Source organism: Charadrius vociferus, unplaced genomic scaffold, assembly GCF_000708025.1.
Source record: "Charadrius vociferus isolate BGI_N301 unplaced genomic scaffold, ASM70802v2 scaffold400, whole genome shotgun sequence".
NCBI lineage: Eukaryota > Metazoa > Chordata > Aves > Charadriiformes > Charadriidae > Charadrius > Charadrius vociferus.
This window is the reverse complement of record NW_009646556.1, coordinates 1,779,792-1,804,618: the sequence shown is the minus strand read 5'-3', so window position 1 is coordinate 1,804,618 and position 24,827 is coordinate 1,779,792. Positions and strand designations below refer to the sequence as shown.

The 24,827-nt window shown below is 40.1% G+C and overlaps 1 protein-coding gene across 1 annotated transcript in view; it reads left to right on the top strand.

Moving 5' to 3' along the window:
• Positions 1–17,960: 17,960 nt before the first annotated feature.
• Positions 17,961–24,827, top strand: part of LOC104287734 (receptor-interacting serine/threonine-protein kinase 2-like) — a 12,530-nt gene continuing 5,663 nt past the window's right edge. The window contains exons 1-6 of the mRNA XM_009886468.1: positions 17,961–18,112; positions 20,529–20,682; positions 20,879–21,034; positions 21,176–21,324; positions 23,027–23,076; positions 24,078–24,239. Coding sequence (XP_009884770.1) covers positions 17,961–18,112; positions 20,529–20,682; positions 20,879–21,034; positions 21,176–21,324; positions 23,027–23,076; positions 24,078–24,239 — 823 coding nt within the window. The remainder of the gene's footprint in view (positions 18,113–20,528; positions 20,683–20,878; positions 21,035–21,175; positions 21,325–23,026; positions 23,077–24,077; positions 24,240–24,827) is intronic.

Genomic DNA, 24,827 nt, shown 5'->3' with positions numbered 1-24,827 from the left:
AAACAAAAGCTAGTGCAATATACTGCTGACCAAATACAGCTGTTCTCAAAATACTTAACACAAATTCCAGAATTCTGCTGAGAAGAACATGGCAAACTGTTCTGTCTTCAAACCACGCTTTGCTGAGAGGAAGAAACACCACAGGCCTTCAAAAGAAGATATGCAAAAAGAGCGCAGTCATCCTGCCCAGAAGTAAAAGGTACGTAGATGTGTCTAATCATCTGCAGGCAACAGCCATGGTGATGATAATTTAAAGAAAAAAAAAATAAAAATGAGCCAGATCTATCCCAGTATCTTGTTTTTGGATAATCTGGATGTATTTTTGTTAGCACTATGCATACACACATGTCCATGCTGTTTCAGATTGTAAGACTTCCTATATATGATCCAGCTTGATCCCTTAGTTCCTATATTGTAGGTGGAAACTTTACCTGAGTAACATACCTCTTCAAAAAGGAATCTAGTTATTGACAGAATAAATCAAATGGCAGACACTATACTCCCATGCCTGTTTGGTTTTTTCCCATCAATCACACCCAGCCTTAGAAAGGTGTGTCTCTATTTCACACTGCCAGTTTTCTGTCTCCAGCCATTTGTTCACTACTGTGTCCTTGCTCTTTCTGTAAAAGCATCTCTGCCCCATCTTCCCTCCTCACAGAAGAACCTAAAACCGGTAAACAAGTTATTTCTCAGTGTCTCTTCGATAAATGAAACATACAATATTCTCTAGTGTCTTGCTGTGAGGTGTTTTTGCCAATCTTCAAGCTTTCTGGCAAATCATTCTTTGCTCTTTCCAGTTCTTCAACATTCTTTTCAGAGACTGCCAGAGCTGTGTGTGGATTTCCTCCTCACTGGTGCCTCTACACAAACAGTTCTGCCCTGTTTCTACTTCCCCTGCCTCCATCTCAGTTTTGGAGGTACTACTTTCCAGGAGAAGCCTTCTTTGTCTAGGCTGGCTCACCTTTTTTTTTGCTCCGTGATGCATTAGCTTCAGCACTACCTTTATGAAAAATGCATTTTGCTGGAATGAACCCAGCAAGCAAACAAACTAGCTCTCTTCCATATTGCTTTTTAATAATCTACCATTTTTTGCATCGATCACAAAAGTTCACTATATTTCACATTTACTCTCAGATTAGATAAGAGTATCGAGTCCTCTACAAACTACTGTGAAGCCCTGCTAGTGATAAATCTAATAAATGGCAGTTGTCTCCAGCAACTAATTTGTTAGATTTCCTTGTAAACTAGCTCATCATCAACTTCATGTTTGCTTAACACTTATAAAATGTCTGTTTACTTTTGTAAAACTTATTTGAAATGTCATGGCATACTAAAGCTCTTAACAAAACCGTTTGTTCTATCTATGCAGCTACCACCTGAACTTGCAATCTCAAAGAATAGTTTCTCTGAAATAAATGTTTCCTATCAAAAAATGTTAGCTGACATTACATTTTGATTCTCTCCCAGCTGAATCTTTTCCATGCTTTCCTACGACTTTGCTCAAAACTTACGTTAAGCAAACTCATCTGCAGTTACTACATCATTTCCCCTTTGAATCCTGGCATCCACGATTCACCTTTTGTAAATCTTGGCACCAACACTCTTCTGGTTTCACGAAATTCTGCAAGTGGTACAAAATATTTAATGCCTGCAACATCTTTCATGTTTGAGCCAAGTAATAATCTGGATTCATATGTTTAGAATGCTTTGTACTTCTGCCATATTGGCACTCCATTTGTAACATTGCTTGGAGCTAAGTGCAAAAATATCCCCAAAAGCTGGGATAAATAGATTATCTTACAGATACCACGCAAATACATACTCTGTACCAGTAAGTACATATGTTCACTTAGAATTCCTGAATGTTGTCCTCTAAATGAGATTCAAATGTCCCTGCGAAGCTTCCTAGCTCCATGGAATGATCTCCTATCATGACTGGTGTCAGTGTGGTGGTCATAGCAGCAGTTGTGATACCATCCCTCCTCCAGGAGTAATATGCAAACTGGTGGCTTTTCAGCTTGTTATATCTTTCATCTGTGAACTCGGTAAGTTTTATCTGCTTGGCTTTCTGAAACAACAAAAAAAAAAGCTAAATCTTTCTGGAGCTAATGAATGGATTATCACCAGTACTCTAAGTTTTGGCAAAACCAAGTATCTGCAGACAAGAGATCTCTCCAGCAGCTTTTTTGAGATTTTGGTTGCAAATGATTCACAGGCAAATGAAAAATATTTCTTACAGCTGATGTTGTTTAATAGTCTATGGTTACTTTAGGCTTAAAGTGTTTTTTAATCCTCAGCTTACATATGCGATCAGACTCTTGCTTTTGTCATCAATATGCAATAATTGATTTATACAGAGTTTTTTGTACTGACTCCTGAATTACAAATAACTTTACCACCACCACCTAAGAATGAGCTGTTGCCATTGCTAACATGAGACAGGCCTGTTCTTTTCCTCTTAACTTCTTTAGTTTTACACCCTGGACCACATGAAGTAATATACCACCTTCACACTCGGTTTCCATCATAGCTGTTCAGGTTCAAGCTGCCCTCTCCAGCAGTCCCATCCAACCCTCCAGCACACTGGGTTTATCTTAACCGACCTAAATACAAGCTGGAGAGAGCTTAAAAGCCTGTTGTAACTCAGAGAAGGGCGAGAAACATTCTCATCGTAATCCTCCATCAACTAAAGAGCTGAACGTTTCTCTATGTTGGTCCCAGGGTTTAGTAGTCCCCTAAGGCTCCCACTGTTTGTGCAGCCCTTTGTCCACAGCCACCACCTTCCCAGGTGCCTGCTGGAATCATCTAACCTTTCTGCCTCCTATGGCCTTAAAAAATTACCTCTTCTGACCTTAGAATTGAAGGCTTAGGCTTCCTTCCTCACCTAACAACTCAGCTGTAAGCTTAAAATCCAGTTGGTATGCACCTCCCTGCTTAGATCTTTCCATAGGTAGAATAGACTAGACTATATCAGTTGGAAGTGACCTACAATGATCATCTAGTCCAACCGCGTGACCAATTCAGGGCTGACCAAGTTAAAGCACGCTATTAAGGGCATTGTCCAAATGCATCAGCCACCTCTCTAGGAAGCCTTTTCCAAGTGTTTGACCAGCTTCTTGGTAAAGAAATGTTTCCTAACGTCCAGTCTAAACCTCCCCGGGCACAGCTTTGAACCATTCCCACGTGTCCTATCACTGGATACCAGGGAGAAGAGACCAGCACCTCCCTCTCCACATCCCCTCCTCAGGAAGCTGTAGAGAGTGATGAGGTCACCCCTCAGCATCCTTTTCTCCAAATGAGACAAGCCACTCCTCATAGGACATACCTTCCACAATTGATAATATTAGAAAATGCCATCTTCTTGTTTACCATGTAATTCCCGTTCCTGTACAAATTTCACTGTTGTTACCGCTACTTTTGGTAGCGCTTTCCACCTCAAACACTTGTATATCTCACTATCACTTCACCTTATACCTATTTGTTCAGCATTGCTCTCTGATCTACGATCAGAACTTTTTTGTGCTAAACACTATAAATGCACATCAGCCTTGTTTCAGCCACAGCTTACGATCCTCCAAGCAATGAGGTAAAACAAAGAAAGAAAACTTGTGGAAAAGGCAGCAAGGGAAAATAGCAGCTACACGATATCGCCCAGCAAGGGAGACAATATTCTCAACTTACAAACTGTTTCAAGGCCAGAAACAAACCGACAGTTTTCCACCCTATTTTTTAAACGGTAATATGCCTTATTTTCTGCCTTACATATGCAACACTGCAAAGCATCTTGAGACTGAACTTGCAAGCAGAACCTATAAAAAGGAAAAGCAATTATGTTACACTATGCTGAAAGGGACAGTTTTCCTTCTAAAGTGAATCTAAAAATAGGTCCCAAATTCTCAGAATGAAAGTGGATGTTTTGCAAGTAAGGCTACAAAAATTTACCAGAAAACCCCACTGATGAAATAGCAGGAAAAAAACTCAACCACGTTTCCCCATACTGAAAGGATAAGAGAGAGAAGTAGTGGTAATGTGGTGGCTGGAAAAAAATTAAATTATGTCAAGGCGCAAAAAAGTAAAATAAAATTAGATTTTCTTTAGTACCTTTTTATTCATGAAGATATAGCTTTGTGAACTCAGTTACTTTAAAAATAAGCTACGTTTTTCAATTCTCAGATTTGAATGCTCAAACTGTCACATGACCTCATGAAACAAAAGCATCGCGATTCAACATATACACTGATTCTTCAAAGTATGCATACTGTTTTCTTGGAAGACAGAACAGCGTAGCAGCCTTTCAAATGGTATGTAACATAACAACATCAATATAGTATGTTCATGTGACAAGGATAATTTAATTTTTAACATCTTTATTCACCTTTAAGTGTTTCTTCTCGTTTCATTGTACTCTCGGAGTACTTAGCACCACACCCCAAGTCAAGTGGTGGTCAGTAGGCACTTGTGCGTGGTCACCATAGGACTGCATAGAAAACGTCATGAACGGGGTAATCCCTCTCCACCCGCCAAGCAGCTTTTGTAAAGAGTCACGTGCAGTGTTCTCTGAACACCGTTCTCGCGTCAAACCTGATTCTAGTCATGACTTTTGTGATTTTACATACTGACCAGACCTACTGTCACGCACAAGAACAAAGCCTTCATTTTCTCAAGTCTCTAGCAGACTGCAGTGCGTTAACTCCTAGTTTAGGAAGAAGCTAGCTCACATGAAGCCTACTAGAAACTGTTGAGAGAAACTGGTTTTCTTTTGATACTTCCCTCGTGGCTTTCCATCTGCTGATGAAGTTCCTCTAAATAAATCATCCTCTAGAAGGATACCACAGACATGAAACTTGCAATGTCTGTGAAACAGTCCCTGTGCTAAAAGAAACAAAACTTATTCACCAGACTGTCAAAACATGCTTTTTTGGGAGCATCAGCAAAAAGGTAAGGGAGAAGACACTTAGAGCACTAAAATTTGAGACTTTTTCAGAACAGATAATACTACTAAATTCTGTAGCTTTGACCAATAGCTAATCAGAACTGCATGAAAGTAGCATTATAGCATACAATAGTATTAAAATTATTCTTTTTAAGATTAGTGTTAGACATTCTGAAACAGATTCTACCAAAGCCTGTTTCTGAACAATTACAGATTAAAAACGCCTTATAGCCTAATAAATCCACATTAAATCCTTTTATACAAACTCAGTACTTTCAAAGGACCTTCCTATAAGGGAAGATAGGCTATGACCTGTCAGGGCCCTGAGAGCACCAACAGTCCCTAATTGTCCTCATCTGTGCCACCTGGGACCTCCAGCCACCCACACACCCTCTGCCCATTGGCCCAGGAGCTGCATTCAAGATCAGACCTTTGCTGGTGTTTCTTCTCTGAGCTACCTTGTCAGCGTGTCTGGGTTTAACCTTGCTGGTTGGGGGTTGCCCTCAGACCTGAATCTTTGCTCAGGACTTGTGTGTTGACTACTTGGTCTGCACTGTTCCGCTCCGCTTGCTTGGGCACTGCAGCCTTTGCTGGTAAGGACGTGGTCCCTGCCTGGATCCTGGTCCCTGTGGCTCCTGCTCACCTCGCCTTGCAGAGCAGCCCACTCTTGCAGCTCTTTGATACCAATAATCATGAACGTTGACTAAAGGAGCAACACAGGAACTTTCTTTTGGTTAAACAAACATTCTAATGGATACAGAGCAATGTCAACATAGGATAAATCATTATGGTAGCCTTTCTCTTACAGTTTGTTTTTGCTTCTCTCTGAACAAAAGAAGTAAAAACAAGCCCATGTGAAGTTAGGTGAGACAAAGAGCAACTGGGATGGACAGAACTGAAAACTTATTTGAATTATATATAGTTGCATTGGTGTTGAAACTAATATAGTATGACTTTATGATGACTTGCATCTTGAGGTTAATAATTTTTTTTAATTTGGGTATGTTGAAGCTGCAGCATGAACCTAGTGACAAGCAGAGTCTCTGGAGTCTCGTAAGAACTTACTTCTTGCTGTAGCACTGCTGATTCATCTTCGTGTATGTTCTCTCTCTCTTCTGCCAAGCTCCTCATTCTCAAACAACTTTTGGGAAGTCAGTATTTTTGAGAATCTTCTTCCTGAGTAAAACATAGTTCAGACTTTTAGAATTACTACAATACTGTGGAAAGTATGCAGATTGAGATGTGGTATGAGAGGTTTAGCATTGTGTTCCTTGTAGACCAAGCTTTAGGAAGGTCATGAACTCTTGCTTGTAAACACTGATAATTCAATTATACTTGGAATTGCTGTTAATCAACCGTGATGTATAATGGTAGGACTTAGGTAATATTTCTGGTTTTTTCATTGTTGTCAGCCTTTCTGATTGCTTCATTCACATTTCTTTTCATCTATGATATGCTTATAACACGTATATTGCAACACGACAGTGCAGAGAGACTCCACTGCACTTTCTGCAAGCATCAGCAACCGAGCTTTTACAGTTACAGGAGCATAGTGAAGTTGCTAGTTGTGTTATACCTGACCTGACTTAACAACACAGTTCCAATAAGTTTTGACTCTTAAAAATGTAGGACAGGAAAGTTCAGCACCTGTTCTCTGCAGGCAAGCAAGAAAAGGCAGTGATGAAACTCACATGAGCCTCTGACCCAAACTTCCTCGTGACATTGTTGGGAGGGGAAAAAAAAACCCCTTAGATAACCTTAATCTTGGTTATCTGATGAAACCACATGTAACAACTCAAATTAGGTCAACTGGCCCAATTTACCTATTTATTATCTATTAATGACAACATGTATTATATGTAATTTAAAACTAAACATTTAGAAACTGATAAAGTTTAGCTGAACCTTTCCAAGCTAAGTGTCTGTATCCTATTCTTTAGTTTGGAGAAAATAAGCACATAAAAAGAATATATGTTTTCTAGACAATACCATATCACGGAAAATTCAAAAACACAAGACTAGATAAAATTCAGAATGCTATTATAATACTTTATATATTATGGCCATATACATAATTTTAATATTTAGTTCCTAATACATTATTTTTCAGTTTGGTCTTTCTGATGGGTCTGCTTTCTATTGTTGTTTAAACAAGACTGCAGCTAGTGATGCATATACAAACCTGAGCCAACAGTGGAAATTCCCATTTTAGATGATGTTGATAGTCTTTAGAAACAAGACTAGAAAGCAAAGATACTTAAAAATAAAACCAAAAACCTTAGTTGCTTAACTATTAATATACTCATTTTTATTACAATGTTGTTTGCAGGTATCACTTTTCACTTGGGATGTAGCAACAGACACTTCTGGAAACAGGCAGTCCGAGCAAAAGCAAGCAATTTAAGCAGTGCTATTTTTCTTGCTAGTAGTTTTGAATGTTACACATATAAAAATACCTGTAGAGAAAATAATCTCAAATGGGCTTCCCCTCTTCTCAGTGCCTCTTGAGATAAATTTCATCTCCATCAACTTGAGCTTGGGAGTGTTGGTTGATGAGAAGCCCACCCGGAGCCGGCAATGTGCGCTGGCAGCCCAGAAAGCCCCCGGCATCCCGGGCTGCATCCCCAGCAGCGTGGCCAGCAGGGCGAGGGGGGATTGTGCCCCTCTGCTCTGCTCTGGGGAGACCCCACCTGGAGGACTGTGTCCAGTTCTGGAGCCCCCAACATAAGACGGTCATGGCCCTGTTGGAGCAAGTCCCGAGGAGGCAACAAAGATGATCAGAGGACTGGAACACCTCTCCCATGAAGACAGGCTGAAAGGGGTGGGGGTGTTCAGCCTGGAGAAGAGAAGGCTCCAGGGAGACCTTAGAGCCCTTTCCAGCCCCCGAAGGGGCTACAGGAAAGCTGGGGAGGGACTCTGGATCAGGAAGCAGAGCGATAGGACGAGGGGGAACGGTTTTAAACTGAAAGAGGGTAAATTCAGATGAGATATTAGGAAGAAATTCTTTACTGTGCGGGTGGTGAGGCACTGGAACAGGCTGCCCAGAGAAGTTGAGGAGGTCCCATCCCTGGAGGGGTTCAAGGCCAGGCTGGATGGGGCTTTGAGCAACCTGGTCAAGCCGAACGTGTCCCTGCCCATGGCAGGGGGACTGGAACTAGATTATCTTTAAGGTCCCTTCCAACCCAAACCACCTACTGGCAACGTTCTTCCTAATGCAGCCCAGGATGCTCTTTGTCTTTATTTGCCGCAAAGGCACATTGCTGGCTCGTCTTCAGCTGCTTATCTACTAAGGACCCCAAAGTTCTCTTCCCATTGCTGGCTCGTCTTCAGCTGCTTATGTACTAAGGACCCCAAAGTTCTCTTCTGCAGAGCTGCTTTCCAGCTGGTTGGTCCCTGGCATGTACTGGTTCCTGGGGTTATTCTTCCCAGGTGTGGAACTTGGCATTTCCCTTTGAACTCCTGGAGACTCCCGTTTATTCATTCCTTCATCCCGTTTAGTTGCTTCTGAGTGGCAGCACAAGCATTGCCTATTAATCCAGAGAGTCACTAAATTTGGTGTACACACTGCCAAATGTATGCTGTTGTATTTTGCTTTAAGAGGAAAATATTTTCCGGAGACATGCATACCATTGTGGAAATGTATTTCATGCCAGCTGCTTCTCACAATCATGAACCTGAGCCTACATCTGGCGTCTACGTATGCTGGAAAGACCGCGGCTTTCCCCTAAGCACTGCCAGTGCTAGGGGTCATCAGCTTCTCTTGCACAATTCCTAAATGTTTCCTTTTTAATGTTTCCCATGCAGCTGTCTCTCTTGCTACCTGCTTTCCTGTACTGCTGAAGTGAAGTGGAAGTGGGTGTTTATGTGACTTCAGGACACGGATCAGCCTTGGTGGTTTTCTGTCTCTTGCAGTGCAAAGGGGGAATTTGCAACAGGTCATTTCTTTTTGTTTCTGCTTCCTGGAAAGAACACAATAGAACAAAGTCCACCCCATACAGCCTGTTTTCACTCATGCCACACTGCTATTTTCAGCTTTAGGCAAAAGGCGAAAAAGTACTTAAGGTGATATTATCAGAAGAAGTGTTTACGCTTCAGTTAAGTTCATTTGCCTGTATTAAAATAGATAGTTAGAGAATTGAGAAATTAAAAAGTCAGAATATCCGTCCCGAGATTATGCTGCATCATTGCAACATTTTCTTAAACTATGTGACTATTAATTATTATGGTTTTGGTTCAAGAGTCTCTGTGACAGATGACATGGTGGCTTCCGAAGAAAGCTAGCAAGACAGCTAAATAGGCAACGCTGTACTGAGGACAGACAGTACTTAGGTTCTGTAGCCTGTTTGGACACTGCCTACCTGTGTCCCTCGCTGCGTGTCCCTGTTCTCTCATCGCTTTCACAGGAGAAACGATAGTGATCTCCACCGCGTAAGCAATTAAAAATTTACTGGAAGAAAGTGCTAAGCAAAAGCCAGATTGCAATGTTTAGCCTCCTTTGAGAAGTTCACATGCAATGTTGCCATCTTAAACATTCAAAAATTCAGCCTCTCAAACTAATATGTTTTCAGTGAGACTATGTGTAATAAAAACCAATGTTGTGTGTTCTTTTTAGTTGTCTTCCAAACTCTTTGGTCTGTAATGAATAGAATTTTGGAGGGTTTTGATTTGGTAGCCTCCAAATGAAAGCTGAAACTTGTGCTTAGTCCCTTGATGACTGCAAGATCTCTTAAAACTATTTTCTTAACAAATTTTGAACAGGATTGAAGTTCCATAAGTAGATTTTTTTGGTGTAAAAAGACCTTTTTTTTTTTTTTAGGTGCTGTCTCTTCACATCACTCATGCAATTCATGGATTCTAGCCCAGCTAAAGTTTCCCAGGCTGACAAAGGCTGCTTTGATCTGCAAGGGGCAATGACACTTGTGGTTGGAAAGACTGTTGGGAAACCCAGGTAAATTCTCCTTTTTTACGTCCTCTGTGTTAGTTGGCTGCTTTCCACAGAAGAGAAGGAAGTACTCATCTCCAGCATTGTTGGACTTAATTCCAGTTTAGTGTGTTAATGACCAAATTCAAAGAATAGGAACTCAGTGGAAATCAATTTTAGTAGAGCACGGTTTCAACATAAGCAGAGTGCTTTCCTAGATGATTGAAAGTCCACTGATGTCTACTGCAGCAATTCAAAAGTCTTTCTCCATGTCACTAGATGCAAGTGGCCTACAAGCAGACTCGATTATACCAACACTTAAAAAGAAGTCAGTAGCAATCTGTATCTTTCAGATACCTCTAATACAGGTGTTGTTGCAACTTTGAAAAAACAAACAAACAAAAAATCTCAAAACAAACCAACCCAAACCAGCCTCATGATGGAAAAACAACATTTAGATTAGATTTTTAAAAAAACCCAAAACTTTGTTGATTATTTGCGCTCACTTGCATATTTTCCTATTTGAGAATTGTCAGGCAGAGAAAACACAACACTTGGGATCAAGCCAATTAAAAAAACTTGTCCACTTTCCAGTGGAAAATCCAGGAGGTGGGCATGGCGTGGAAAAGATGTTAGTGCTGTGCTCTTCTATAGGATGGGCTATGTTTGAGGATTTGGTGAATATGGCTGTCTTTTCTCTCTCAAGAGAGCAAGGAGGGAGTGCTCTTTATGTTCCTTTGCCTCAAAGAGCTTGAGTTCTGCTTGGGATGTGTAAAAGCTTTGAAAGCCTGCTCATATTCTCTTACATTCCTATGCTATACGTTCACAGCAAGGTCATACAATCGAGGCCTCTGCCATTTCACCATTAGCTTACTGGAACTATTTATCTGCAGGTACATAATTGATGGACCTGGCGGTTTAGCATTTCTCCACCCTGTCTTAATACTGTTTAGTATATCATGTTCCAAAACAGATCGCACATGCTTGGGATGTGGACTAGGGCACTTCTTACAACCCATTTAACCAGTTGAGGTATGATACCCTAAGCGCTCTGCAGTCTAGGAGTTCTCCATCTTGTTGCTCACATTTATATGAACTATGAATTGTGTGATACCTGTTTAAGATTCCACTATTTAAAACAGTTGGGTAAGGAATTAATAAATTTCTGTGGTACAATTTAATTAACAGAGGTGCTTGGCACTGCTCATTTTACAGAAACTGCCTAGGGCCAGCAGCTGTGATACTCTTCTTTAGTCATCTCACTAATGACCAGGTGAATGTTACAACTATTTTCCAAAATAGCATGGTAAGGGTGTTTAAGGAAACAATTTTTCTTTTTAAATAATAAAAAAGGAAGCCTTAGTGCAACTGCAAATCCATGAAATGGAAACCATAATTTTGTATCTTGAAGTATCCCATTACAGCGGGCAAGTATTGTGCCTGTTTGCCGTCCTATCTTCTAGCGCAAGATGATTATATCATTGGCTGCACTCATGCACTATACCTTATGTTTTATAAAGGTGAAATACAGAGCACTTGAATCCCACAAATTTGAAGGCTATCAACATTTTAAGATTCACTTCTTGCAAGACCTCCTGAAATACACAAAGTGCCAAAGAAACGGCTCCTTGGAACATACCTCTTTGCCGAAAGTTATCCTGTACAGATGCTCAACTGGAATAACCAGATTGAGAAATGATGATGGGAACTCTTCTGAAATATCAAAGTGTAGTATTTACTGAACATGCATCAGAGGCTTTGGTATTTGGGTCATCTTAATGCTTCAGTCTTCTAGTACTGTGTCATTCTTTTATTGTGCATACTCACTCTATTAATGCTTTGTCTTATGCTGTGGTCCTTTAATGCTGCTTCTTGTAAAGCTACCATTTTGTTTTAAATTTGATTGTAACTGGATTCGCTCTGAGTGACTGCTGAGGGGCAGACCTATAAATCACTCATGTCTTAAACGGTGTTATCCTTTCAACATCACTATTACGCCTACTTTCAGGATATTAAGAACATATTTGTGTTCCCTATATACTGTCTTGTGAGTGAGCCATAAAAATAAGCTTGGATTGAAAAAGCAAATGTTCTAGTTTTTGCATTTTTATGGTTAGATTTTAAAAGACATTCTTTGGACAATTTAAAAAGCTAAAATTTGGTGTTTTTGAGATCCGTGGCTCTTCTGAAAGACTTGGGCCGTCATTTATCCTGAACAAATGTACATATGAGAAATAACATACTGTCTCTGAATTCTTCCTGCAGTTACAGTCAGACACTGTCTGCTATGTGTAATTCCAGTCCTGCTGTGACGGCTGGATTCGCTCACTAAATAAGGAATCCTGCAGATACTCAGATAATGGTTATCTTAAGTGCTCTTCAGATTACCTTCCTGTTCATTGTTGTCTCCCTTTGCATATGGTCGGAAGTGCATTCGGTGGTATTTCTGTTAGGATCTCAGTGTTTCCCCATCCCTGATGACTGCATGCGGTCTCTAGGCATCAAGAAGCTACTGGTTTTGGCAAGAGTTGTCTGTACTTCTCCAGTATCTCTGTATCTCATGTATCTCATGCATAGGAGATCAGAAAGATTCAATGTCTGTCTACCCATTATTCCCTGCTGGAAGGTTTTATCCCAAGTATTTTCCATAATTAAAAAAAAAAACAACCAACAACACAAAACCAAATAAAACACTAAAAACAACACCCAAAACTCAACAACTTACTGACAGGCACACTAAACGTTAGTTTTCTTAATTTTATCTAATTACTGCACAAGACAGCCCTTGTGTGAGCCTATAGAGATTTTTTTCCTTGCCCATTATTTATAAGCTTTCATATTATGCGAGAGCCTTTAAATTTCTCTGGATAAATTATGTGTAGATAAAATACTGATTATTTTACTTAACATGTTCAGTAATAATGATGATTAATTAGTTCAGATCTGCACTGCAAATTGGCCCGCATGTTTCTGGTTTCTCCAAAGATGGATTAAAATTAATCTTTATAGTTTTATACTGAGGGTTTTTTTTTAAGCTGAAAACAATAGTCAAAAGGAGCAAACAAATGCAGGATTGTTCTAGTACTCTGCTTCCCTAGCACATGATATTCTAAAAATACAGAAGTACCTAAGACTAAGTGTCAAAGAATTTCTTCAAAATTAAGTCCTTCAAACTGTCTACAAAGCTCCCCCTAAGAAATTTCTTTAATTAGCTGTAAGGATTTTTAACAGCTGTGATTCTCCTGCAGTACGGTCTGAGCCTGACAGGCTAATGCCTTAAATGGGGGAAAACACTTTTAATGTTCTTTTTACAGAAGTGTAGACTGTGGACACAAATGAATGTGTTGTTGACAAATCAAGGCCAAGGAGAGGAGGATCCTGTGGCCGCAGCAGCTTGACGTGCTTCCAGCCTTCTCCAGGACTATTACAGCCCACTTGTTCTACCTTTGCTCCTTCAGCTCCCGCACACTAATTTCCCTTTCGGAGGGGTGTGCTGGGCAGGGAAAGCTGCTGCTGGTCAGATAGCTACAGCCGTCAGGAATTACAGCATTGTACGTGAAGGCACACTCCACGCTGCCTATTTGTGCGCTTCCTCTGGGGCCACGGAGCCCCAGCCACATGATTTTTAGACATAAGGGACTTTCCCGTGATCACAGGAGGATGAGGTAACTGCCCTACTGCTTGTGCCCTGCCTGTTGGGGGGTTAGGATTTGATCCAAAACCAACAGAAGTCTCTGGACAGAATCTCAGTGACTGACACTGGTTTTTAAAGTCAGACACCATAAACAAAGACGGTTTCCATGTAGTGGAAAGTCTGAATAAACGTGATGAACTGAAATGACTGCTTCCTCCTAAAGTCTCCACCCTGCATCCAGCAGTCCTGTCAACCTTCAGTGTGAATGTGTGTGCCGGGGGCCTAGCAGGAACATAATTAGGCCTTACAGAGTTTTCACAAAATTAAAGATATTCTGGACTTTTGGCATTTTCTCGCCCAGGCTCCTGTCCAAAGCAGGACCACCAGCAGTGTTAGGTCAGGTCAGCCATGGCTTTGCCTAACTGAGTCTAGAAAACCTCAAAGGATGGAGATTCTGCAACCCGAGTGGCCCATTCCAGTACTGCGTTACCCACCTGGTGGAAAAAAAAAAATATTCTAGCATCTGGCTTGAACCTGAAGTAGAGAAATCTGCCTATGCCACTGGTTGTTATCTGCCACTATGGAGAAGAACTTGGCTCTGTGGATCCTGTGAAGAAGAAGCAGGGCAATAACAAGGATTACAATCCTGGACTTCAGGAGATCTAATGTGGCCTCTTCAAAGAGCCACTGAGAGGGATCCCATGGGTAAAGGTTCTAGAAGATGGGGGGGTCCCAGAGAGCTGGTACATATTCAAGCACCACTTCCTCTAAGCTCAAGATCAGTGCATCCCTATGAGTGAGAAATCAAGGAAATAAGGCAGGAGACCTGCATGGAGCTTCTGGAAAAACTCAGATAGAAGAAGGAACAGAACGTGGAAAAAGGGACTGGCCCCTTGGGAGGAATATAGGAATGCTGTCAGAGTACATCAAAGAAGGCTGAGAGGGGATCTTATCAATGCTTATGAATATCTAAAGGGTGGGCGTCAAGAGGATGGGGCCAGACTCTTTTCAGTGGTGCCCAGCGACAGGACAAGGGGCAACTGGCATAAACTGGAACACAGGAAGTTCTATCTGAACACGAGGAAAAACTTCTTTACTTTGAGGGTGCCAGAGCACTGGACCAGGCTGCCCAGAGAGGTGTGGAGTCTCCTTCTCCGGAGATATTCAAAACTCACCTGGATGTGATCCTGTGCAACCTGCTCTAAGTGAACCTGCTTTAGCAGGAGGGTTGGACTTAACGATCTCTAGAGATCCCTTCCAAACCCTACCATTCTGTGATTCTCATTCTGTGACTCCTCTCGCTTTGCTGACTGCACTTCTACTGCAGCCCAGTGTGCAATTTTCCCACTTATGATGAGAGAGCACACTGTCGGCTCGTGATCAACTTAACTTCCACCATAGCCCCTACGTCCTTTCAGCCAATTGATCCTTTCTTGCAATCTTATGTTACCCCTATGCTTACCTACCCTCTAACCAGAAAACCAGCATTTTTTTCCGCTTTTAAGATCAACTTGACTTAAAAAGTTTAAGGGGATTTAGGGATACTTGTGCTGTTGGCTTGACCTACAGCAGAGATAAGCATCAGCTGCACAATCTGCATGCAGCTCTATGCGCTTCCTAATCTGGGCTCTATCCAATGTGGTTTTTTGCTGTTATATAGCTTTCCCTCTTGGTGTTCCTCGTTGTGGAAAAAGCAGCTATCCAACCACTTTGTCTGTAATCGCTCTCACGAATTACAGGCTGTTAACGAATCAGCCCGTGAAAACCCATCTGCAGTCACTAAAGAGTTACAGCTTGTATATCTGACCAGGAAATTTTAGCTGTTTGCAGGCAGCCAATAAAAGGCGAGATCAACAACGCAGCTGACTCATGCAGGAAAGCTGAAGCTGTGTTTGAACGCAGTTCAGAGCTGACTTGGTATCTGCAGCAGTTTCACTCCATTGTTCCATAGTTTTTATGCCCATATTTCCAGAGGTAAGTTGATTTTTTGTTTCCAGTTTCTTTTACTGAGACATCTGAATATTAACATAATGTAGAGTTTCTCTCATACTAAGGGAAACATCTTTACTACGACTTTTTAAAAATTACCTTTAAAATTTGACAGTTGAAATAAATGGTTTTATAGCAATCTCCCTCCTGCCTCTGCCTCCCCAACTAGAGGACAATGACAAAGTTGTCTGAGACTTTTAGTGTCTTACTTAAAAAGTAAGACGAAACCCTTCATTGTGAAGGTCACCTAAGAAATACTGGTTTTGTGGTTGATAGTGAGTTTTTTAAAAAGGTCTAAGAGAAAAAGCATTCAGAAGAGCAAAATTAATGAAAAGATGGCTTTGGTACCAAACTTGCAATCTAGGGGGTAGAGCTAGACTCTGTTATCTTTAATTCCATGGCAGTCTCATATTCCATGATTAGTCCCTCCAACTATTTTAGGCATCTGGGTAGCACCCTGCATAGATAAAAGATCTCTCGTTTTAGGGTTAAACTCTTTTGGAGATTATCAGCAAATAATTTTAAGTCTAGGTGTGGAAACAGATGTACAAACTCAGACACAGGGACAATGGTGCTTGGGATGTCATGGTTTGTAACAGAGAAAGATTGAAATGGTTTTCACTTTGTTTTTAGAAAATCTCTAGTTAAATTAGGTTTTGCAAATCCAAAATAGGAGCTGATGGCTAGGTTATCTTTTTATCTAAGTAGCCAGTTAGGAAGAGTTTTTAAAAAAACAAACTGTTATAGCTTTACTTGATTCAATTTTAAATAGAAACAGATACTTTAAGGAATGGTTTATTCATTGTTTGATCTTCCTTGTACTATGTTTGGAGTTGAGTAAATAATTTTGGCTATTTAAATTATTATTTATTGTAGTATATAATAAAAATGAGACACAATTTTGCTCTTGCCAGCCTTCTGATTACCTCCTTTACATTTAGAATTTGTAGATCTGTGTGGTCTGTCTTTGCAACTTTAAAGCATAAATGGTTTGTTTGGAAATTCATCTTCATTCAGAGCAATCTTTTCAAATTTTATGAAATTCTTAACCTGTCTGTCAGCTTCATACTATATCGGAATTATTACTTAAGAAAACTCTAAGTGAGGCACTTAAAGGAGCTCTTGCTTTCAAACTACAATAAACTAACAAAAGCAAAAAAACCCAACAACTGTGCTTTCCTATCAAAATCAAATAATTTTGAAGCTGAACTGGTAAATCAGCTGCCGAATTTTTAGTTGCATTTTGACTGTGGTTAGATGCAAAACTGAGCTTAGTACCCCTCCGTTATTGTGAATGTGCCTGCATGGCACAGCTTAGATACTAAGATTAACCAAAAATAAGTTGGTCGTGAACTAGAAGCAGCTCAGCCATGAGCATAGGCTAATTTATCTTCAGGTTTTTGCTTCTACTTTACTCATGGAGAACAAGTGAACTGCTCAAAGTCAGAAGACTTTCAGGCCTTCTGCATCCCAGGAGCTCTTTTTGTAGAGCCCATCTTCTAGAAGGACACAATTGCCACTCAACAGTCCTTACTGGTTACTTCAAATTTTTGGCCCTGTAACTTCAGTTCCCTTGTGTGTTTTCTTCTCTAGCCCTGGTCTACTGGACCCTGAAAGGGGGTTTTCCAGTTTGAGTTCTTCTGACTCACTGACCACTGATCTTGCAGTAATTCTTAGTACGGATTTTATCTCATCTGTTTTCATTGCTTGCTCATTTTCCTCTTTCACCGCTGACTTTTGGTTATTCTCTAGTCTAATGGAGCTTCACAGGTGTAGTAAAAAAATGTTACTCGTAGCCACACAGTGATGCTTTGCAGAGCTTATCTCTAATCCATGTGCATTGCCACACAATGTGTCTGAAACATTCAGATGGCCTTAAGAGTTACAGTATAGACCCAGTACTGGCCAAATTAGTGACTGCTATAAAGACACAGCTCCATTTAGCAGAGTTCTACCAGCTTACAGCAGCAAGACGTTTGTCTTTTACCTTGCTTTTGCATTGACACGGGATATTGTATTAAAGAAGAGATGCAAGAATGATACAGAACAGACTGGCATGAGTTATTGCCTTTTTTCATGAGAAGCAGGGAAACTGTATTTCTGTCTAGCATGTAACTGTAAGATACTAGTTTGTTGTCTACATATTTCAGTATCAGTTTAAAATCACATTTTGTATTATAAATAATGGCCCCACATTTCAAAGTCATCAGATAGAAATAATAATGAGCAATTAATTAGCACCTTGCAGCCTCAGATGGCAAGTAATGGTCCAGACGCTCCTTTGCAATTAGTGCATTTTTCCTGTCTTTATAAGGAAAGTCTGACGCAGAGTGGTAAATGTAAGCCTGTTGGATTAGGGTAATAGTTATTTGGGAAGTAAGGGGTGCTGCAACTTCACTGTGCTTTGGTAGTAGTGACAACAAGTAGTCCTTAAAACTCTTTTCCTTTTCTGCCATTTTTTCCCCCAAGCCAGCCATCAAGAAATGGCGAAATCATTACCTGTAGTAGCCCAGGAAGATTTGGAGAGCTTTACCTTGACCAGGACAAGCTCAGGCTTTGCCCTCAAAGCCTTCCATATTTCTTGGAACGCTCACATCTCGGTGAAGCTGCTGACCAGCCAAGACACTAGAGAGAGGTACGTGTCTTATTCAGCCAACTAACCACGCAGGTGGGCATCACAGACCGGAATGAATCGTGGCATGCTCAGGTTCATCTGATCCCTAAACGCATCCCCATTCCTAGAAATCCCAATTAGCCAACAGGCAGTTATGCTGAGAAACAAGCTCTATGTTTTTTACAAACTTTTATAAAAGTAGAGCTTAATCCTGAAGTCATTAATTATCTCTGCTATGATGATGTCTACAAACCCTGATCAGCAATACTCAGCGTGCTATGGTATTACATCTTTCTGGAGGTCCCTAAAGAGATCTCAGTTGAATTTAATCTAAAACAGTATGTACAGGTGAGAGAGTAGAGAAATGGGAGGAGGGAGAGACATAATGGTCAGGGTTACGGGGCAGTGAGATGTTTACATGTCCTAATTATAAAAAGAAATGAGCAGTAACTAATGGGCATCAGCTTACCACAAAATTCCAGCGTGCAACAAAAACAAAGTTTCCAAGAACAACCACAAGCTACTTCTCATGAAGCAAAACCAAAATTTTTTAGGGAATGCACTGACCTGAGTGTTTATCAAAAAAAGGAGTGTCTGATGTGCATTTATGGACTAGTTACTCTTGTTAACGGAGAATGCTGCCGTTCAGGTGGCTTTTCTTAAAAGTAAAATACAAAAATGTCCTACTCAAATACATAGCTGTAATGTTCCATTATAAAGGTAGGTGAGGAAAAAACAGTATTTCATACAAATATTTTTAAATTGACGGTTTAAATTTTCAGTGATACTTCAAAACCCAAATGCTGCCAGACCGGGAACAGTTGAAAATTTTATGGTGTTTGTGGTTGGGGGGAAGGATTGCTTGGCTTTAGACAACAGAATCACAGAATTTTCAGAGTTGGAAGGGACCTCTAGAGATCATCTAGTCCCACTCCCCTGCTAAAGCAGGACTGCCCAGAGCACATCCCTCAGGACTGCATCCAGGCGGGTTTTGAAAACCTCCAGAGAAGGGGACTCCACCCCCTCCCTGGGCAGCCTGTGCCACTGCTCTGCCACCCCAACCGTAAAGAAGTTCTTCCGTGTGTTGGAAAGTCCAGCAGTTTTTTTAATCTGAACACACATTATTTGTTTGGCAGCTTGTTTAAAGAAAAAAAAAAGTTTCTTTAAATCAAAGAAACCCCAAAACAAAATAGTTAAAGTTACAGAAATCAACATTTTACTTTGTTTTGAATTTAACATGCTACCCTGATTTGGCATCTTTTCACTCAAACTTGCTCCCTAAAAGTAAAGCCACCGTTTTGCTTTTCTCTCTCTTTCCACCATTCTAGTCTCTCATTTACACTACACAGCGTTTAGGAAAGCTGGGAGAATAAACCGTGTTTTACTTGGCTGCAAAATATTTAACCACGTGCTGATGATAAATATTGAGATTTCTGGAAATAAGTGTTAAAACAGGTGGGGCAGTGAACTGCCTCCAGTGATGAGTTTACAGGCTTGTGAATCAACACAGTGAATATGAGAAACTGAAGCCTTAGTGTAAAGGCTGGTTAGAATAATAAGAATGAGCTCCAGGTCTTTTGAAATCAACTGAATTTTGAAATAATTTCAGTGAATTTTCAGCTCCCAAGTAATATGGAGTAGAGATAATCGGATCTTTAAAATCAAAACTACAGTCAACAAAAATTGAACCTGTAGCAGAAGTTCAGTTATTTCCATGAAAATGCACAATCAAATTGACAGTTCGGTGTTCCCTGTGCATGAAGAAGTAACTGTTTGAAGTCCTTAGACAACAAAACTGTATTCTTCTGATGACGATCAAAGCAAAGCTTTGTTATTCTCTGTAAATAAACTCTGTTTGAATTCAGGTCTACGATCCAACTGCAGCTGAGCTTGAACTGAATTTTACAGAGTCACTGGAATGGTACTACTTACATCAAATCTGAATTTGGCTTCACTTTTATATCATGCTATGACACGCTCCATCATATATCATTTATATAACATGGTCCCATTACATAAGCATGGAAGATCATAATTTCCATGTAAATGTGCATGTCACTATTAGTGAAAGGATACAACACAAGCTCTTGGGGCCAGTAAGGGGAAAAAGCTTGATTTTTCTTAATCTAGCGTTTTATATAGTTTAGCTTTCTCCTGCCTTTGCACTTCAGTCCTGCTTTAAACTGTGCTCTTATGCTCATATTAAAGCATCCAGAGATCTTTCACGATATATTAGGAAAAAATATGCTATATAAGGTATTGTTTCATTGTCTTAGAATTGCTTGGAAGGTGATACAATATTGGGTTTATCGGTAGAATTATATTAGCTTGTTTTCAAACACATGGTTGTCTCTCATTTCTGTATCCTGCACTATCTCATCTCTAGCTGAAACTCCCTTCAGTCTAACCTGCCTCTAACCCTTGCTGTTCTTTACAGGGAGTGGAATTTGCTACTTCAGGATATAGCAAACGTCAGACACTGCAAGTCTGAACGTCTCCTGCCTTCTCTTGGAATTTACCAGTACCGTGGACTTGTGGGGATAGTGACTGAATGGATGAACAATGGATCCCTCCACTCGCTCATCCATGAGGTACATAAAAGTTCTGTTTTATGTGACAAAATTAATTACAAGGTCAGCCAAAAGAGAGCAATTGGCGTGTAAATTATGGACAGCAGTCGCAGTCAATCTGTTCTTTAGCTTCTGTATTGTACTTCTGTTTATTGTCAAATGAAATGTGAATAGTAACAATTTCACACTACCCAAACCTGTGTTTTGTGTCACTTAGCATCAACTGTACCCAGAACTTCCGTTTCCCTTACTCATGAGGATCCTGTCGGATGTGGCTGAAGGCTTGCATTACCTTCACAGCCTCGAGCCTGCTGTCTGCCACTGCAGCCTGAAACCTTCCAATGTGCTTTTGGATACGCAGTACCGAGCCAAGGTGGGAGCTTTTACTTTTAGCCTATTAATGTAAAATCCAGCGATTGCCCTATTGTTGCATATATTTATCCTAATAGTCAACATTTACTACCAAGACTTGAGGTATTGTTACTAAAACTTACTTTTTCTCCCATCTCTGTAGGTATCAGATTATGGTCTAATCAACTGGAGGAAAGAGCAACTGAGGTCAGACCTGCAGAACTGCAATCAGAGAAACTGCCAGGATTTAGTGTACCTCCCTCCTGAAATACTTGAAGGATGCCTTCCTTCCCAGGAAAGTGATATTTACAGGTGAATGGGATTTCTAAGGGCACATTATACCTACTGCTCGCTACGTTCTACAATGCTGCCGAAATACTTATTTTCAAAGACGCTACAGTAAAAATGCCAGATCTACATAATGCAGTAGGACAGTATTCCACAAGGTCAATTACTGCAGTGAATTCAACTTGAAATTCACCATATTTGGTGAATAATATACCAAGGTTTAGAACGGTTCTCAAAGTTTATCATATAAATATTTATATAATGGACCTAAATGTTTTAAAAGTGTAACATAGCTGGCAAAACATTTTCATATACATTTAGAAACCTACTAACTACAATTCACATAGTCTTTAAACGTGAGTTGTTGGTGTTGATGCCTAGATGAGGCCCAGGTGAAAACAAGAATTTTCTTTCAATAATGTCCCATTAAAGTCCTACGGAATCTCTGCTGGAATAACTTACTGAGTCTCTCAGGCATTCATGCTTTTTAACTAAGGAGGAAGATTACCTGCTGCCACATGTCCCTTCTGGATATGTTACATGCTTCGGAGCTGCCACAAGAAATGAGACAACCTCAAATCGCAGCTATTGTCTGTATGGACATTCATCTTTACAACCGGCACACAGAGCCTGTGGACTAACGTTATAAATAACTTGTAAGCATGACCGCTGTTCTGCTCTCAGAGCTTTTATGGAGGCAACAAACTCAAACTCCGACTTCATTGGCACCGAGGCAGGCTCTAAGATGAGTCAAACAATGCATACGCTGGAGACTTATAAACGATGTGACTAATCTGATGTTGTTCACAAACACGCGATTTTTGCACAGGAAGAGTGGCGGCTTACTTCCAGGTGGCATAATTCATCTTCCAGCGTGCCATTCTTAGATAATTTTATAGGTTCAGTTGCGACTCAGTTCATGAGATAAGTGCATGTCCAGACAGTGGTGCAACAGAGAAAACAAAAGTGTGTGTCATAGGAGATATTACTTAACTACATGTAAGTTACATGTACGCTCACATTACGTTAATATTTTACTAGAGGGTATTTAAGTAAAAGCACTTTCAGATTTTATGTGGAAATAAGGCAGAAGAGGGGGTTCTTTTAAACATTGTAATTCAGCACTAGAGCAAGATATATGAGTAAGCAGATATGTTTATCCTAGACCTGCTTCTTCCCCATTTGATTGCTTTCCTTCTGACTCATCCATAGCCTACTTTCTCTCTTCTAGCAGTCTCCTTATCTCCGATTTTGCAGATTGAGCTTTTTATCAAAAACCAGTATTTTATACCCTCTGAGTTGTGGGTTATATATGTAGATCTATGGTACCTCTGGAATACTTCCCAGGATGTTAGAAAAGGAAAAAGGTATTTGGAGCTCCAGCAAGATTTGCTGAAGAAAATAGACACACAGTGGGTCAGAAACAAGTTTTTGGGAGGTTAATTGTGCTGATGTTAATTGTGTGTACCTGCTGAAAAGTCCAGCTCTTTCAGTTGCTATTTAAATTACTTGAAAACAAAACAAAAATTATAAAGAAAGGAGAACAAAAGGTTCTGAAATTCACAAGAGCGAATGGAGATAAGGTGGTAACCTGAAATGTAGTTCCAATTGCTCCTATCTGATAAAAAAAAATAAAAATAATTCTAACAGATTTATTATTTTATAAGAACAACTTAGTTGAAAACTGACACTTAATAATGCAGGAATTTTTTCTTCTTTTCCCCAGTTTTGGAATACTCTGTTGGGAGAGCCTAAGCAGACGGAAACCTTTTGAAGGTATTTATCTCTGTTGCTCATGTCAGACTTTGTGTTGCCCTAATTTTTCACAAATTCCCTTATTGTAGGGAATTCCTCAGTGTTTCCAGAGCAGCTGATCTTTCTTCGGGGGAAAGATGTAGCTCCTTACCCTGCTTGTATCATCTCTCTGTGCTTGCCGAAGCACTCTGTTATCAAGCTGAGTTTTCTGTTTACCTTTAGTGAGAAAGAATACTGCTTTATATTTGACAGTTGTAATAGGACCATTTTAGTGACAAGCAGCTAACTGGATGAGCAGAATGCTAACTTTTAAAGTTGCCGTGAGTTTCAACGCCTGATGAAGAAATGCCAGTTCAGGCTGAATTCTCTCGAGTAAGCAGGGAATCTTACCTTCTTAGATGAAAGTCTGAGTAGCTTTAAAAAACTTAGTTTGCCAAGCAATGTATACTAATTGTCACAGGCTAGGAACAATCCCTCTTTCATGGAGGTGGAGATCAATGAAAGGCTTCTTTGCGATGGGCTCTGCTCTGCATGGCAACGTGGAAGGACTCCTATATTTCACAGGCTGAGGACCTTTTGGATATCCTGCACAGAATAGTACCTTAATGTTCCTACAGCTTATGCCTGCCATCTTGTGGCTGCCCAAAGTAGAGGCTTTTGTACAATAGGAGTTATATTCATTCCGGTAATGCAGGTGTAAGGCTTTATATAGAACTGTGCGCTTAAAATACACTCATAAAAATTACATGCATACCTGAGGTACCTGTGCATGTAGTTTGCAATGCATGTGTACACAGCCATTTGCGACTTATTTGGACAGAGTTCTTTATTTTGATGTGGCCTGTTGCAATAAGAAGCTATGGCTATTGTTAAAGGTTAGCACATCTATTTAAAAGACTTTTAATATTTTTTTTATTTTTGCTTTTAAAAGCACTCTTTGTTTTCAAATACAAAAACCAACATGCCAAATATATTTGAGGTATTTAATGGGTTTTTTAGTGACATTCTCCTATATATTGCAGGTGAGACAACCCTGCTGGAAGTTCTGACAGGAATCTGCCGCAGTTTGCGGCCTGGCATTTCAGAAAAGTTTATACCAAGCAATTTGCCCCAGAGGAATAGACTGTTGCACCTTATCACTCTGTGCTGGCATCAAGAACCAGATTACAGACCTTGTACTGCAGGTAATGTTCAGGATTTGCTTCCTTTGTAGGATTCCTAATGGAGGTACACTTGCTGGAAGCATCGCTCTAGCACTCTATATCAATGATGGAACAACTGATGGGGAAGGCAAAGCAGTCTTCAGAACACCAGAGTACTGTAGATGTACTGTAGATGTAGACTTTTCTAACTAAAGCTTCCTACCAGAGGTGGCATACTTCTCTCCAAAATTGTGCTTAGTATTAAGTAAAAGTGTATACAAACAAAGGAAGGGATATTGTCAGCTATATATACTACTTTAACAAGTATCAAGCTGTCTTAATTCCAAGGCATAACCAGTTCCCTTTTGAAGTGTGTGATCATTGTTTACTTCAGTGGAACTGCTATGTTTATCCTCTCTTTCTGAAAAGATTGGCAAGAAACGTTAAAATTGTGATATTTGAGGACTTTTGAGCAAATATTCAAAGTTGAAATATGCAAGTGCTGAGGAAGCAATTTGCATATAGCTTTACTGTGATAGATTTATACACTTGTGTGCAAACCTTTTGTAAGTAAATCCACTACGTCTGTATGAACATTTAAGAAAATGAGATCTTGATCTGACTGTAACC